Raw genomic sequence first — 17,696 nt, 5'->3', positions numbered from 1 at the left:
GGCACAGACATCTCATTAAAGCAATAGTAGGTGAATGTTGCAACAGCAGTGTGCCACTGGGAGAGAGGTCTATTAGGGATACTATCAAGAGACGGGGGGAAGGAAATGAGAGTCAGTGCGCTGGTCCCACGTGCACCTAATTCTGGAATGCCATATATGTTTGACGTATGTCTAATTTTGACCCAAAGGACACAGCCGCCAAGCCAATATTAATACTTATTGGCTGAATCATTATGAAAATGTAGTGACTAGAGACTTAATAAAAGAATCCTTACAATAAATAGCTATTACCCAAAGCATGTTCTGTACGTGTGAATGCCAGTGTGTACAGTGTCGTGTTCAAAGCAGAGAAGACAACACAACCTAGACTGACTAAGCGAGGCTACAGCAGGCAGTTCATCCTAAATTACTCTTTCCTCCGCTCCGTTTCCTGGGGATTTTGGAGTGATACTCCCCTCTTGCTCCCTCGCTCCCTCAGCTGTCACAACCCGTCACCACAACTATTCTGCCTCAGCCACAGGGATGGAGGGAAAGCTTTGTCCCTCTCCATCACCCTCCATTCACATCACTCTCATTAATGGCAGTTGTGGAATACTGGGTTGTACACTTAAAATGCATTTGCCTGTACGCATATGCTTTTTTTTTTTTTTTTCTGTTTTTGTTAGATGAACTGTTGGTTTTAAAACACAGCGGGAAACTAATGGTGTTTTTTATTTTTGCTAACGAAAGTCTCATACTACAGAATGTTATAAACTAGAAAGTAAACACAGGGCCATTCCTTTGGTCATGGCTGGTATCCATAAAGATGCATGTGTCTTATTATGGTTTGTCAGGGGTCATTAGTGTAATCCAAGCAGACATAAGTTTATACTGAGAGAAGTGCGCCATAGTATTCTCTTTCTGTTTGTGTCTTCTTTTTTTTAGTATCTATATGCAGCCGCTTCCGATAATGTCATCCTACACTCCTCTGCGCTCTTCGCAACCAGAGACTATCAGCTGTGAACTCATCGCTCTCCTTTAATGGCCAGGTTGCAGAGAGGAAAAAAAAAAATGTAAGAGCATTGCAGAGCGGTGAAGCCACAGTGTATGTTCAACAGAGAGGCTGCATACATGTGTGAAAAGGAGAAGAGTTTCTGTATTTCTCAGAAAAGAGTTGCAAAGCGGTGCTACGAGTCTCTTGTGATTTCTGTGTTAGTCTCTGCCACAACATTCTTTCCCAGGGGTCACACACCCTTCCAGCTAAACAAAAAGACAACAGTGTGGTGACCAACGGAGTTCACAGCTTGGTCTGGCCTGGTGTAGCTGTTACCCTTCAGACAATAACCTCACGGCAAATGGCCATTAACGTAATATGCCTCTTCAACAGTAGTGACAAGTGTGCTGCTCCTCAACCGCCACACTTTAGGACTGAGTTACGATATTGTGTCTTTAGAACCCCCCCCCCCTCATCTCTCAGGTCTCTGAGGCCACATACTCTAGGGTGACACTATACCCAAACTCTGTAATTATAAAATCCAAAGAGCATTCCTCAGCCTGGTTAACCAGAACTATGAGAGAGACGAACAAATATTTACTCCCCCTGCTCCTTCTTTCTCTCCCTCCTCCTTTAACGTGCCCCCACCCCAATAATTTAACAGTAAGAGCAACTCAGCCTTGTAAACACAATAGTTATGTCTGCGTTCACAGAGCCATGAAGCAGACATACAGGCTCCACTACCCCTGCAGCTACAACTAATACATACAATACAATACTCCTCCTCTCCTCTCCTCTCCTCTCCTCTCCTCTCCTCTCCTCTCCTCTCCTCTCCTCTCCTCTCCTCTCCTCTCCTCTCCTCTCCTCTCCTCTCCTCTCCTCTCCTCTCCTCTCCTCTCCTCTCCCTCCTCTCCTCTTCCTCGTCTCCCCTCCTCTCCTCTCCTCCTCTCCTCCTCTTCTCTCTTCTTCCTCCTCCTCCCCTCATCTCCTCTTCTCCTCTCCTCTCTTCCTCTCCGCTCCTCTCCTCCTCTTCTCTCTTCTTCCTCCTTCTCTCCTCATCTCCTCTCCTCTCCTCCTCTCCTCTCCTCTCCTCTCCTCTCCTCTCCTCTCCTCTCCTCTCCTCTCCTCTCCTCTCCTCTCCTCTCCTCTCCTCTCCTCTCCTCTCCTCTCCTCTCCTCGTCTCCCCTCCTCTCCTCTCCTCGTCTCCCCTCCTCTCCTCTCCTCTCCTCTCCTCCTCTTCTCTCTTCTTCCTCCTCCTCTCCTCATCTCCTCTTCTCCTCTCCTCTCTTCCTCTCCGCTCCTCTCCTCCTCTCCTCCTCTCCTCCTCTTCTCTCTTCTTCCTCCCTCTCTCCTCGTCTCCTCTCCTCAGATTCACAATAAACTTAATGCAATGTTTATCATAGTGTACATTTTATCACTTTTCCAGGTTTACACAATGATGTTGCAGATTTTTCATAAACTTTTCAAATCTTTCTTGCAAATATTTATACACACATATACAAAGGTTGCAGTGGGCCTCTGGGAATCCATTAACTGCCAAAGTTGTCAAACCACTTCTCTTGGCACAAATTTTACTTGTGGTTCTGAAATAAAGTCTGGTGCGGAATTGAACTTGGGTCAAAAAAGAAACCTCCATCCACTACCTCTTTCACTTTTGTCCGTGACATTGTACACTTTTTATTTATTTATTTTTTTTTTTTACATATTCAGAGTGTGAAGAAAACAATTATGTGCATTGTTATATACACAGAACGATCATCAGGAAATTACAGAAGTGTTGGTGCTAATGAAATATGTTTATTTATGTCCTACCGGTAATATAATTGCCTCAGAGGAAATGTAACCCTCATTGCAGACCACATAAGTGAGGACATGTGGATGTCTCAGACCCATGCATTAATGGGACACTCCACCAGACTGTTTGTCTTAACACTTTGTAAACAGTGCGCTGATATCACAGGCTTTAATTTCTGTGTCTATGCATGCCTTATGGTGATCCTACTCTGATTAAATACGCAAACTCCTTTTGATTAGGCACATAAAATAGAGCATAACAACTTTTGGTACATGTGTTTCTCTCTGACAACAAGAAACAGAGTGTGTTGTCTAAAAAGGCTTTTTTGTGTTTGATGTTAACAGGGTGGTACAATGCATTAAGGCTGCAATGTAAGTAATGTGCACTTAGACATAGAGCCTGAGCCACACTGTGTGGACAACATCATTTAATGTGCAGCAATAACTCTGTTAGGCCGCTGCTGCTGCTTATTGCCTCTCTTTCACCCTGCATCTAAACTATCCTCCTTCATACTGTAACTCTCTGTATACATTTCTTAAATGGTGCGGTGGTATGAAAGATGAGAGGGGACATTGCAGGTCTCTTCTGAGCTTTTACTTTGTACAGTCCCTGTCTCCCGCCGGTCTTGTTTGTCTGAATAAAGAGAGACACCGAAATCCTCCAGAAACACACCGTTTCGATCTGATGTAGTAGTACCCGGTGACTTTTAGTTTTGCATTAAAAAATATTGAAGCATATTGTGATTTGAGAGTGGAGCTAAACTCTATCAGTATAAATGCAGGCCTGGCCTCCAAAGACGACCTGTACCCTGGGTGAATGACTGTGAGAGCTGGTGTATGGCAGGATGAAGTGTGTTCATTTCCTTATTTATTGACTCACTTGCTTTTCTCTGAGTGTTTGAAATTAATAACAGCCAGCAGAAATCAGACAGAGGGATGAAAATCAGCACTTTCCCTGCAGTGAAGCCATTCATCAAGCTAACGAGGGGGAGAATAGGAGTGGAGGAGGAGAGCAGGGGAAAAGTGACGTTTGGAGAGGGAGCAGAGAGCAGGAGGGAAGCAGGTGCAGTGTGAGGCAGAAAGGAGGGTGGAGGGGGAGGGAGGGAGGGAGAGAGGGAGGGAAAGTGATGTTGGGAACAGAGGCAAAGGGAAGGAAGCTAAGTTTGTTTGGGAGGCGGAGGAGAGTCGTTTGGAGGATAGCAGGGCAGACAGAAGAGGAGGAACTTTGTGTCACTCTAAAAAGAGGGTTACAGATAGAAAGAAAGACAAGTTTGACATTGGATTAAAAATAGAGTGGGAGGAGAGAAACAGAACACAGATAGTTTCCTCTGCTCTGAATGACTGACAGATTGGCACCGAGATAAAGGCAGAACAGAAACCAACTATGATGTGTTTATACATTTTAAGTCCATGCCCTTACTAATTGCTTGTGAGTGCAGCTTTGTAGACTTTTAGAACAACTATCTCCAGAATGACTGGGGTTCCTTTTTTGCCTCTGTAAGTAGGATCTGGTCAGCACATACTGTACTATCAGCCTAAGCAGACATGTTAAAAAAAAAAAAAAAAAAATCCTACAGTAATAGTGCCTGAGTGCCTCATCATTATGAGGATTGAGACAGATAGAATACAGAGCTCTCATTCATGGTCAGCACCAGTAGTATTTTATTACTCTTTCTCTCACTGAGGGGTGATAATGGGCCTTCCCTCTTCTCAAAGCCGTCGCCCTTACGATGGCTTGATCCCGTGCTGCTCCGCCTCCCCGACAGTCCACCAGAGACTCAACAGTATCTCACACCCAGAGTAGGGCTGACTAAGCACTTACTGCTGAGCCTCTTTTCTTAGAGCGAGAGAGGAGCGCCATGCTGAGAACTCTGCCACAGGAAAATAATTAGCAAAGTGGAGCTCTGCCCAAACACACAGGGCTAAATCTAGTACCACTTCACATACAAATGTGGCTATAAATCTTTCCCTTTCTTACGCTCTTGCTTGTTTTTTCTTTCTTTTTGTTTGTTTGCTTTTCTCTCTGTATTTATCTGCCACAAAATTACCACTTACAATATAACATATAACATTTCATTTCATTATTGAAACACTTTTTTAAAAAATGAAACAGCCGTTAAGAATAATTGAATAAATATATCTGTGTATAAAGACTTCTGGTACAGAATAAGCACCCAGTGGCTGATACACCCGTACAAAAAGACACACTATCTTCAGGCTGAGTGGATCCAAGATGAAGAATTTTGTGCATGATAGTGACTAAAACTATGCCCATCTCACTGTACATGCCTATCTGTATTTTTAACTTTAAAGTTAGACCACAGTGTCTTTGGTCACCAAGGCTAAATATAGTCAGCTTCTCCTGAGCAGTCTCCAGTTTCTCACTCCTTTCCGAGAGGCAGGTGGAGCAGAGAGGAGGTGGGGGAAGGAGGCATAACACCCAGTCTTGAATAAATCATCCCTTGACTTTTGACCCATATGGAGCAGGAGGTTGTTTTTATACTTTTGCGCTGCTCCCCCTTCTCTCTATGGCCTCTGCACCCCTTCTCTATCTCATTCATTTTCTCCTCCACATGACAGGTCAATCTGGATCAATTTCATCTGCCCCCGGTGACTGAGACCAACATCCTGGCACCCAGAAATAGAGCTCTCTGTAACAGAGGAGCCTCCGACCAACCATTACCATTTGCAAGCAGCTTTAAAATAGGGTTAGCGAGGCAGGATGGGTGCACAACAGCATTGACAAAGCACTTACAAAACATAATTTACTGTACAAATACTGTACTGATAGAAGGACATACAAGACCAGACACTTATGAGAAGTGGAGTCTTACGAGCAGATGTGGTGTGTGGGTGACACTGTTTCAGCAGGTTTCATGTAAACCACCCTGATATTCAGTAGCCACATGGGTGGTGGCCCTTCCTACCTGTTACAGGATGCTTTTGTGTCAACACTTGCATGCACACAGTCGCATACATAAACACACATAACCCTGCTTTCCTAGTCTATATTTGTACTCAGCTCACACACTCACAGCCTATTTCACACACTTACAGTACATATACACACCTGGCATTTTATCTTTGTCAGCATATTCTGGGTCCTTCAACTCCCTGCTGGGTTCTGAACTCCAGTGTCTTTTTGCATGGTGAACCCCTGAGGTGTGCCTGCGTTAGTAACACACACACACACACACACACACACACACATGCATGCATGCACACACCCCAGTCACAGATAAGGCCTACTGGCAGACTCACTCCAAAGTTAACCTCTCTTTACCTCCAGCCTAACTCAACATCTTGTAACGTCAATACTTTTATGGCCGGACAAATCTTTTTCTCTCTCAGTGGTGGTAGAGGCACGGTGACACAGTGTCCTGGTGGTGTCTAGGCAGTCCAGGCCAGAGTCAGGACACTGTTTCCCCAGGCAAGGACACTGAGACCTGGCTCTCCATCTCCATCACTCAGCCTGTCCTCCTGGAGCTACGTGGCCAGACTGCTCATCGCCCTCCCCCCCTCCTCATATGCATGGATTTGCATAAAACAAAGACATGGCTCTGCCTGCAACGTCTGCCTTGGTTGAAACCGCTAAGAACAGGATCGACCAGACCACACCGCACGCAGCCCCTCTAAGCTCGGCTTGCAGATCGACAGAGTGCAACATCAGTGGAGCTCAGTGGCGTGGCGAGGGAGTCGAGATTTACGAGACTGACTAAGATAGACACCCTCATGGTTTTCCACTTTCATTCGTTTAACATCCGTTCCCCTGGCATTGTTTATATTCCACACCCCTTAGCAGCGAGCAGAGGGCATCTAATTCACAGTGATGACGTGGGAGGAGAATCAAAGCACTTAAAACACTTCATCTAAAGATGATTTGTCCTTGTCATCCCTGATGGCTTTTGTCCTGTTTCCCCTCCTGAAGTTAAGTGGACCTGGAGAAGAGCCAGTTACTGATCCCACGCCCCACTTAGACACAATCAAGTAAATAACGCTGGATACGAATACATCTACACACACACACACACACACACACATACTGTACATTTTACTGGACTAAGGTGCAAATTCATAAATACAAGCTTGAAGCTCCTCTTATCCTCATGTGTCATGACCAAATACATCATAGAGCTTTGGAACAATCAGTGAAACCATTATAGGAACAATTGGGTTTGCAATATACATTTACCCAGGTTCCTCTCTGTCTCAGAGAATTGATTTCAGAACTAGAAGCTTATTCTTCACCCTGCCTTCCCTGCCGTCCAACATTCTGCTTTTCCTTTTGAGTCTTTTTCATACAATATCTGAACAGGTAATTTACATTTGAATGGGCTGTTATAATCTGCTAGTTGGGCTGTTGATCGAGGGAGGTTGAAAACTTCATATCTGTTTTGCTTCATGGAGTTAAATACAGTGGAAAAATGCATACGGAAGTCTGTAAAGTTATGGTATCGGAGAGATGTGATGGAGAGAGATACTGTCAACATAAAAAAGGAGTGTGCATATGAATTGGAACTGACAACCTACAGTACATTATGTATCCATAATGGAAGCTTTACTGGCATGTGCAGTATGCTTTAAAACACTTAATACCATATGCGGTGACTACAGCCTCTTTCAATTTACTATTAGAGTCTAACATTAATGAATATTTAATCTAGATGCATGTGATATTAAAGAAAATTGAAACAAAATGACTAGTAATATAGCAATGTTATTATTTTAAAAACAGCTCTGATTGTCAGAGAAATAGGATTTTGGAGACTTACTTTACAAAAGTGACATTGCACATGGTATAAAACAGAACTTACATGAAAAAGAAAAACAAACAAAAAAAAAAGCTGAGAGAGATCAAGTAAGAAGTGTTTTACCTCAGGAAACCAAGGGCACGAAGGAGTGGGGCTTGAAATCACAGATGGAGGAATTTTCTCGATGACCTAAAGGGGCACATAAGATTAGACAAAATATATGAGAATGAATAAATAATTATTGAGGCAAGGTGTCCCTTTTTCTCTCCCATGTGTTTCCTCTAGTGTGTGTGAGTCTGTGGCATCCACTGTCACACACACACACACACACACACACACACACACACACACACACATATATATATATATATATATATATATATACACAGACCCACACAAACAACCACAAAGAAACAAGTAGATCTATTCCGAGTGGGATTCTCTCACCTTGTCTGTCTGGTGAAATACAGTACATGTATCATAGTAAGCGTTTGATGCAGAGGGAAATGTAAAAATTTGCATGCAAATAGATTCTACAGGCAGAACGCATGCATCAAAACACTGTAACCACAAGAGACAAAAGTAAAATATCTAAGCATACATTGTGCTATCACACAGAAAAGGGAAAATAGTTTAATGGCAAGGTCTTTATACCTGCTTATTTATTCAGATTGCATAATTAGTTGAGAGGGAATTTAGCACTGAGACAAATAAACGGTAGAGGGTGAAAATTACTATTTATCCCACTGCTGCTTCATGACAGACACTTTCACAACACTTCTCATACTCACTGTGTGTGTGTGTGTGTGTGTGTGTGTGTGTGTGTGTGTGTGTGCAGCTCTTTAGGTCCAATGAGTTATTCATACTCTCTATAAAATATTTCAACACAATTGAAAGCTTTAGCGTAGCTCTTAGCTCACTGTACAAGAATGCCAACAGGGGTGTGTTTAAAATACTGTGGAAGATGATAGAGGTGGAAATACTTTATCCATACTCTGCAGTAAAGGAAATTTTTAATCATGACATTGTCAAATAAATTCTAGTAAATCAGTTCAACCGAGTTTATAGAAACTGCAGCAAAACAGCAAGCTGATAAAATGAGGGCCACATCACACTGCATCAAAATCAAATGTAAGAGATGCTTTTGTTTTTAATATAATATAGAAGTATTCTGCAGAAAATGTGCAATGATGAGAGGATGAAATGAGGAAAGTAAAAAGAGCATCTGTATTAACAAATATCACAGATTTACATGAAAATATCAGTGGATGTGGGAAAGTAAACCACATCTTTAAAATATATGTAAATGTCTTGTTTATGTTCCGCAGCATGTGATACAATTATCTGTAACTCATTGCGAGTGCCTACACTTGAGGTGCAAAAAGGAGAAACATATAGAGAAAAAACACCTCTACGCAAAAAAAAGCTCAGATGAATATTGGTTATTTATCATCTCTAAGTGGCTAAATTCTCATTGGATTATATATCATGAAAATTGCTCTGCTACAGCTCTACATTTCTCAAAAAGGACACTTTCAAAATCTACAGAAAGAAATTTCACTTATGCTGCAATTAAAACATGACACATAAATGAATCCAAACTGTGGTTCAGTCAATTTCTGTATTTGTAAAGAATTTTCTTTTGTAAAAACAAAAAAGGATCACTGCTCTTACTTTAATTGCTTACCTTTTTTTTTTTTTTTTTCACTCTGTCACCTTTTGGGAAATGGGACTACTAAGAGATAGTGTTGAATTTATTTAAGTCACAGTCTCTTGGTTTGGGTCCATTTACAGACATATAAAATTACTTCAGCAAGTCCCAACCACCTCATTATCAACATAACCTGCAGCCAGTCTTTCAAGGACAACTCTCTAATGACACCATGCGTATTCTCTTAATGTCTATTTGAAACACACTGTGACTCTCTGCCAAAAACAAAAAAAAAAGGGAAAGAAAATCATCCCTGTTGGTGTTTAATTCTGAGTGAGTGCCCCTGTGATGTACCTCTCATACATAGTGTAAAACATTTTTTTTTTTTTTTTTTGTGCTATGAATTTGGACTGGTCGGTCATCGAGAATATAATGTCAATCATTACATTCTTTAATTTTTACCAAGCTTGGTGACTTTGCCAGCTTATGTCTTGTACGTAGAAGAAGCAAGTGAAAGTTGGCCTCAATGCAATATTAGATAACTACACTTATTTTATTTTATTTTATTTATTACGTTGTTATATGTATGGTTCTTATTAACTGTGTGAGCATACCCCTAGTGTGAACACTAAAACTGAGATAACAGTAGGATCAATCATTTTTAAGTTTCACCTTTTGTTTTGTTATGATTCCAACACCCACAGTTCAACTATAGATTAATGTGTGTGAGAATAGAAGGAGACACACTTTGTGACAGTGTTCATTTATCTCTGCTCATGTCATTATTTCAATACTTACGTTATTCTTGTCAGCTACATGATGAGGAGTCATAAATATTTGGTGACATGAAACAAAACCTGACAGACCTTTATCACATGCCATGTCTGCCCTGGTTCTGCACATTGGACAAATTTATGCAACATCTGTGCGGCATACTGCAAGTACACACCTTATTTTATTCACACTAATGATGTGTAATGAAGTCATGAAGACAAACAGTCAAATATTATGGTTTTACACACACACACAGAGACAAAACACACAACACAAACCATATGGACTTCACGCTCTTTTTGACTCAAATTAAGGAGATTTTGTTGAAATCCTATTTATTTGTCAAAAGTATGTTGAGAGTGAGTTTCTCAGACTTTGCCAAAATACAGGAAATTTGGCAGCCAGTTGAAGTTGAAGTCTTGAATTTACTGTGTGTTGGACAATGTCAGATGTGCATGTGCTGTACATCTCATTCAGTGGGCTCTGAGTGGAGGAAATGAGCATGTGCTCTCCAGGGCAGGGATTACTCTGATGACTTTGAGAGCAGCCTTGTGCATTGTAACTTTTGACCTCTACTCATCCTCTTCTCCAAAAGACCACAAGAGAGATAAACATGCACACACAGACACACACATTTATTTACACACACACACACACAATCACTATTTGACTTTGCACACAAGCCCATGTGAGTTAAAAAAAAAAAAAAAAAAAAAAAAAAAAAATGCAGATTCACACTCAACAAAACACAAATATCAGATCCTCTCTGGCCTTTTCTCCAGCATCCTCTAAAGCTTGTAAGAATTTAAACCCACAACCAGCTTTTTGGGATCTGTAAACTGGCATACTACAACTTGAGGGAACACAGTGTTGCATCTTATGCTGTCAACATGCATAACGCCACTGTTCCACAGAGTGCATCATGAGAAGATCAATAGATTTATCACTTACATAACCCTTGCACACTGGTGCCACAGATATAAAGGGAAACAGCTTTTGCAAATTGTTTCTGTCTCCATGCAAATGTCATTTTAACTTGGAGACTGAAGTGTTTTAAAATGCCAGAATAGAGAGAGACAAAACATTTACGCTGTGAAACAAAAAGCTGGGGCAAATCTATGTAGGGTCATTTATTGTTTGTGTGTTGTTGTTGTTATTGCTGGCGCAGAGACTGCTGTGTTTTTATTTCTTATGTTTTCATGGTGTGTGTGTTCTTACTTCTAGTATTATGGACATAACAGGTCTGTCCCATCAGAGAAACAATAAAAGTAAACATGCTAACGATCCTAACAAGGCAGTTTATATAGAAACCAAGTTTTCATTTCTAACATACCACTCAAAACACATGAAAAAAACTCACCACATAAATGCAAGGTCTTTAGGGAAGGAAAGAAAAGCCAATTCCTAAGTAAAGAAAAATGATTTTCTCTTTGAGATGGTGAGTGTTGCAACATGTTCTTTAAAAGTGGCAGAGCAACAATTTTCCTTCCTGAAGTCATTCAACACATTCTTGTTCTTAATATGAAATATGAAAATATAGCAGCACTACTGTTTAGATCAAATAGATGTAATTAGATAAATTGAGGAAGAAGGAGAACGCCTTGGCTGTAAATTGCATGGTGTGTGCATGCTAAGACCCAGCACTGGCACAGCTGCACGGAGCTGCACTCACGATTTATCATCTCTACATCGTAGGAGCCAGTGGCCCACACCACTATTAATCATCAGCAAAATCATTTAATTCAGCCCAAGCCCGACTATTGTCTCAGTCTCTCCCCTCACTCTGGGCAAATCAGCCACCACAGCAGCAGCACACACCTCAGCACAAGAAGTCACAAAAAACACAGTGCATACAAGTGTTGGATTAAAGCTGTTCTTTCCTTTTTTTGATGAGCTCCACAGCATAACTGACACATTATGCACACAGTTGTGTTTTTATACATTTATATATAAATTTATTATGTATAAAATCTTAAACTACAAGGACCACTGGTGTCAATAATGTCTCTTGCTTTAACATACTGTTTATGTGAATAAGTTTTATGAAAGGTGTCCTGACTGTTAGCAACCTGTGAGCCACGATCTGTGGCTAAGACGCAAAAAAATTAAGAGTGTGTTGGAAAGTCTGTCCTCAGAAACCTTTGTGTTTCTTCAGAGTGTATTTTGGCACGTTGGTCTTCCTGTTTCAACAAGCAAAATGTTTTGAGACGGTACCCACAAGGCTATTCCTAGTCCCAAAAATCAAGGTCTTACTCAAGAGGAAAAAACTATTTTGTATTGTGTTGTACACTTCAAAAGTTATAATGAGGGAAGTTACAATAAGATGTCTAAACACCGGCTGATATGCGCCACTGGGTGCAGCAGCGCTGAGCCTCTTCTGCCCACCGCTGTGGCTGACTTACACTGGCACCTTCTCCAGCGCCCCCTTACATGCCTGACATGACTGTACCCTCATTGTACCCCTGTCTGAGAACTGTCTGCTCCAGGCCAACATCCAGGCCCTCTGACATACAGGATAGCCTAATGCGGCCAGATAATGGAAGAGCCAAACAGTGGCATGCTAATGACAGTGAGCACACAGTGTCCAGGCACACAACATATAAACAAACAAGAGGAAAAAAGGACACATGGGACTGCACATACTAGAACATGTATAGACACCAGAATAAGTCATACAGACGCACCATCGTTTAAGGGGAAAATACACACATTTACATCCACTCTACTGCATGTTTAAAACATGCATGTTCACAGCCACATGTCCACAAACATGCCCACTCTCTCTCTCTCTCACACATGCAGAGAAACACATATGTCACATACCATTGCAGTTACTACTGTATGATGATCAATTTTGATGTAAAATATTTCAGATCAGATGTGGCTTCAATAAACACATAGCAGATAATGTTCATGACTTAAAATAGGATTAAAATGTACAAATAATATTTGTATATAAATAACACTACTGGTGTAATGATTGAAAATGGAACTGAAACTGAAAGAATGAAACAGCATGAAATTTAAAAAAAAAAAAAAAAAAACCCCCCCAAAAGTGTATTTTACACTCTATGTTTTAACAGCATTATTTGCTAAAATACTTTTCCATTCACAGTTTAGTTTGGAGTTTGAAAATATTAAATATTCAGCTGAAGAACGTGAACACAATAACATTTTATTACAAGCATTAAACTGTAGGGCATTGTGTGTTGTAATGGTTGTGTGTTCATTACCTTATCTGTAATATCCTGTACCTCAGCATTTCCGTGCATCAGTGTGATGCGTCAAAGTGCATAAAGTGTCTGAACTTCAATGTGGGTTTTTTTGAGCAAAATTAGAAATAAGTTCAGAGTAAAAACAAGTCTGTGAAGGTGTTTCTTATGTTGCTTGAAATGCATGAAAAAGGTGCCATCAGTAAATAGAAAGTGTTTAAGTACAGTGCAGTGATTTCCATCACGTTTTGATCTCTTTTCTGAATTCCTCATGTTTCAATCACAGCAAAAAATTCTGTGGACACGTCAAAAGAAAAGTGAGAAACTTATTGAAGACAATTACATACATTTATTGCATATCATTTAATTGTATGAAATGAAAAAAACGAGCACATATGAACATCACATATGGTTAGTGAGTGAAATAATTTTGCACAGCAAAATATATATATATACTATATATAAGATGAAAGATTAATTAACATATTTTCAAGATTTAATGGCGAATGGTACTCCCTCATTTTATACATGCAGGGTGTCAATCCCTGACGATCTAACAATGTCCAGACATTATTGAATAGAATAATAATTATTGCTTTGCAAATATTGACTGAGTGTTTAAGACAAAAACAACAGTTTTGCCTAAACTGATAATAAAGTATGAAAATGTTACGCTTACGTCGTAACAGTAGGCCAAACTTATCTTCTTAAGTTGTGGAGATAACTTTTCCTTAACTTCTACATGATAACAGGCGAAGATTTTTAGTGCATTTCAGTCCAAAATATTCAATTCATTCATGAAACATATTTCCAAAAGCATGGCAATTTACTTAAACTCCAGCTCCGAGACTTATTTTCTCCAACAATACTTTATGAAATACAATAATGAAATGTTCGGCGCAGACCAATAGAGCTCTCACACTTCTGTTTGAAGCACATGCTGCAAAAGCGCTGTTTATGCACTACACAATACTGCTCATTGTATAAACTGGAGCCGAGCCAATTTCTCTAAACCAATATAAAAAATACCTTTGTGCAGTCTTTTCTCCATATTAATTGTCCTATAAGCTTCAACCTGTAGAATACGTTATCTTTTGCAACTTATATTTTAAAACTTTTCACTTAAATTATACTTAAAAATTATTCAAATGGTGTCAAATGCACAATGGAATATCTTTAAATAACAATATGCTTTAAGCAACAGACTAAACCTCCAGGAAAGGGATAGATGATTTCCTTAACAGTGAAGTCTTTCCTTTTTTTCCCCTCGCACCGGATCCCCGCCGATCAACTTCCATCAGGAATGCATAGCGCATTCACTGCAGCTGAATGACAGCCGATGGTCGTGCACTTCAACACAGCTGAAATGCACTTGTATAGATTACAAGGGGTGGGAAGTCCTGTCACTTTTTTGTTGCTGTCCCAAAAAAGTGAAGAGGCCATAAATGAAGAATGAATGCCATGCTGGAGTCATCCGACAAAAAGGACATCTTCAAGCACAGAAAGAAAAAAAAAAAAAAATACCATACATGTCCAGCATGCAGGGCAGTTCAATAACACATCTCTTTAAAAACAATGAATAGTTTGTAATGGATATAGTCTTTTTGTTGCTCAACACAATAACAAGCAAACGTATGAGATGAGGTGGCGTTAAAACGGCAGGCTCGCAATCCTCCAAGTTTGGCAGACAAAAAAAGAAAGATAAAAAAAGACCCAAAACATATTGTCGATGGGATGCAGTTTGACAGATAACTGTACACTGAATTCAAAGTAAAATGATGAAAAGGGCCAAGTTGATGAACTTCAGAGTATACTCAGTGCTGCATGCACACTTGGTATACTGCGGCATAAAGTTGGATCAACTTTCAAAAATCATATTTTACTCAAACACTGCAAATCTAATGAACAACGATGAAAAATCTTGACAAACAGGCTATGTATAATATACTGAGTATGATAGAAAAAAGTAGATGGAAATTTTCTGAATATGCCTCTCCAAAATTAAAAACACAGATGATCAGCCCTCCAAATCTAAAATCAGTCGCAGACTTGAGCAAACTCTTGTTTTCAAAAAAAAAAAAAAAAAAAAAAAAAAAAAAAAAAAAAAAAGTATAAAATAAAACAAAAATCAAGTTGGCGAATTAGTTCTTGGTCTAGTAGGCATTTATGCCAAATGAAAAAAAAAAAAGGTTTCATAATGAAAACTTTTAAGCGGGGTTGAGTAACTCATCTGATATTCTTTTTTTTTGTTTTGTTTTCACGATAATGTGGAGACTCACATGAAAAACTCCGGGGATGAAGGGTTGTTGTCACTGCTGGATCCATTTTCTCTGAAGCCGTTGCTGATAAGCTTCTCATACTTTTCTTTGTACGCGTCCCTCTCCCGGACCAGCCTGGAGATCTCCTGCTTTAGGTGCTCGACTTGCTGCAAGAGTTGCGTCTTCTCTCCCTCTAGGACGTGCCGCTGCTGGACCCGCTTGAACCGACAGGACTGAGCGTAACCTCTGTTCTTTAGGGTCCTCCTCTTCTGTTTCAGTCTGATCACTTCTTCCTTGCTGACCCCTCGTAGCTGCCGGTTGAGCTCCCGCACGGACATGGTGACCAGCTGCTCGTCTGAGAACCGGTCATCCAGGCGCATGTGTGGGTGGTTGGTCCCGGAGGTGCCGTTGGACTGGACGCCGGGCGCTTGGTGGTGTCCGCCGCTGTGGTGGTGATGGTGGTGGTGGTGGTGCTGCGCCCCGTTCTGAGCGGCTGCGGCGGCGATGACTGCCGACACGACTGCGGCGGCGGAGCCCATCTCTTCTCCGGCCATGGTGCCTCCTGCTCCGTTTGCGCCGGCGAACTGCTGGCCCCTGGTGTAGCCATCGAACGACTGGAGCTGGTGACTGCTGTTGATCAGCGCCTCGACCGCGTCTTCGGGGCTGAAGCCCAGCGCCTCTGGATTCAACTGCTGTTGATAACCGGACATCCAGTAGAAATCCTCTATGTGTGTCTTCTGCTCGCTCCCCGAGCCCGGACTGGGCGCCGAGAAGCTTGGGGAAGGGGGCACCGAACTGCAAGGCGTGCTCATCGGGGTGGAAGACAAGGATCCCCCGGCGATAAGGCGACTGCACTGGCTGATGTTGCGATCGGGCTCCACCGGCTCCTTTTTCACTTCAAACTTCATCAGATCGAAGTCATTAACATATTCCATGGCCAGGGGACTGGTGGGCAGGTCGGAGTTGCTCATTGCCAGCTCTGATGCCATCCTCTTGCTGCTGACAGTCCTCCAAATGGGGTGAAGAGCAGCTGTCAAACTGGGCTGGTTGGGAAGAACGTGAGCCAGTTTGATATTTTTTTTAGGCGTTTGTCTTAAAAACGAAAAATGAGTTTTTCAGCGTCCCTTGTGCAGCCTCAGACTTGCAGGCGTGTGTGAGGAGTTTTCTTTGCAGAGTCTATTGCACAGACACAGCAGTGCCGCGCACACGAGTAGCGGAGTCCTTTTTCAGCATATGAAATTCGGCGGTTTTGTATTTCAAACATTTAACACTTCACGTTTCTTCATGAGTGCATTGCGCAAGCGGAGAGGGGGGAAAAAGCCGAAAGTAAGGGAGTCAAATGTAGCCTCGCACGTTATAAGCCGCTGACTGGTGGGGCGATTTTTTAGAGGGATCACACAGCAGATGAGTTTAAGAGCATTGTAGCTGCCCTGACGTCAGGCTGGAAATGGGAAATTGACTCGGACGAAGAGCCAATAGGGTCGCACAGTCTGAGAGCTAATTAACATATTAGTAGCCTACAGAAACAAAACTTTTCTCAACTGTCAAAGGCCATCAGCTGACTGTCAGATGGGAGACACTCTCTTAACTCTTTAGCTGCTATGATTTTCATTTATAATCACTATTTTTTTTACCGTTTTACATTTATTTGGAATTCAACGACTTCCTGTTGAGATTATTTTGTCTATTCATTAACAATCTGAAACCTCATTTAGAATATAAAGAAACATGAAGAAACGAGGTGGAAAGAAAAAATAAAATAAAATATAGGCTACGTTAAATATACAGATGAACTGATGGATTAATAGATAGTTTCACATAATTCTTCCAATATTTTTTTATTTTATTATTTTATTTTTTTTAAGATTTGTAACATTCACCTTCTTATGAACTTTATTCAATCCCAGTATTGTTAATTTAATGCAGCATCCCCTGAGAAAAATATAATAATATACAAATAAAGAAAATAATAATAGCAATAATAACATGAATCAATTAACTGTAACTTATTAAAAAATTGAAGTTGCTTCCAATTATTTTAATATTATTTTTCTTTTTTAGTATAGATTAATTATTCTATGGGTAGAGATGACGTTAAATGGCAACTTGAAAAATACTCAACCATAAATATTAAAGGTGGATTGAAGATATTGGTCATGCCTTTGCGCACCATTACAAAACTCAACACTGCCACCTTTTGGACATGACGTTGCATGGAATACCCTCTCCACCACACAAACAATACAATGTTCAGACAAAGAAACAAGGAATACTATTACTAGA

At 40.8% G+C, this 17,696-nt stretch overlaps 1 protein-coding gene across 1 annotated transcript in view; it reads right to left on the bottom strand.

Moving 5' to 3' along the window:
• mafa (MAF bZIP transcription factor a) overlaps positions 1 to 16,805 on the bottom strand; it is a 77,667-nt gene extending 60,862 nt beyond the window's left edge. Inside the window, exons 1-2 of the mRNA XM_030129494.1 lie at positions 15,435 to 16,805; positions 7,642 to 7,707 (exon numbers count right to left, since the gene is read on the bottom strand). Coding sequence (XP_029985354.1) covers positions 7,680 to 7,707; positions 15,435 to 16,402 — 996 coding nt within the window. The 5' untranslated portion in view covers positions 16,403 to 16,805 and the 3' untranslated portion in view covers positions 7,642 to 7,679. The remainder of the gene's footprint in view (positions 1 to 7,641; positions 7,708 to 15,434) is intronic.
• Positions 16,806 to 17,696: the final 891 nt, after the last annotated feature.

The sequence above is a fragment of the Sphaeramia orbicularis genome, chromosome 3 (genome assembly GCF_902148855.1).
Source record: "Sphaeramia orbicularis chromosome 3, fSphaOr1.1, whole genome shotgun sequence".
In the NCBI taxonomy this organism is placed as follows: domain Eukaryota; kingdom Metazoa; phylum Chordata; class Actinopteri; order Kurtiformes; family Apogonidae; genus Sphaeramia; species Sphaeramia orbicularis.
This window is presented reverse-complemented; position numbering and strand designations above follow the sequence as displayed.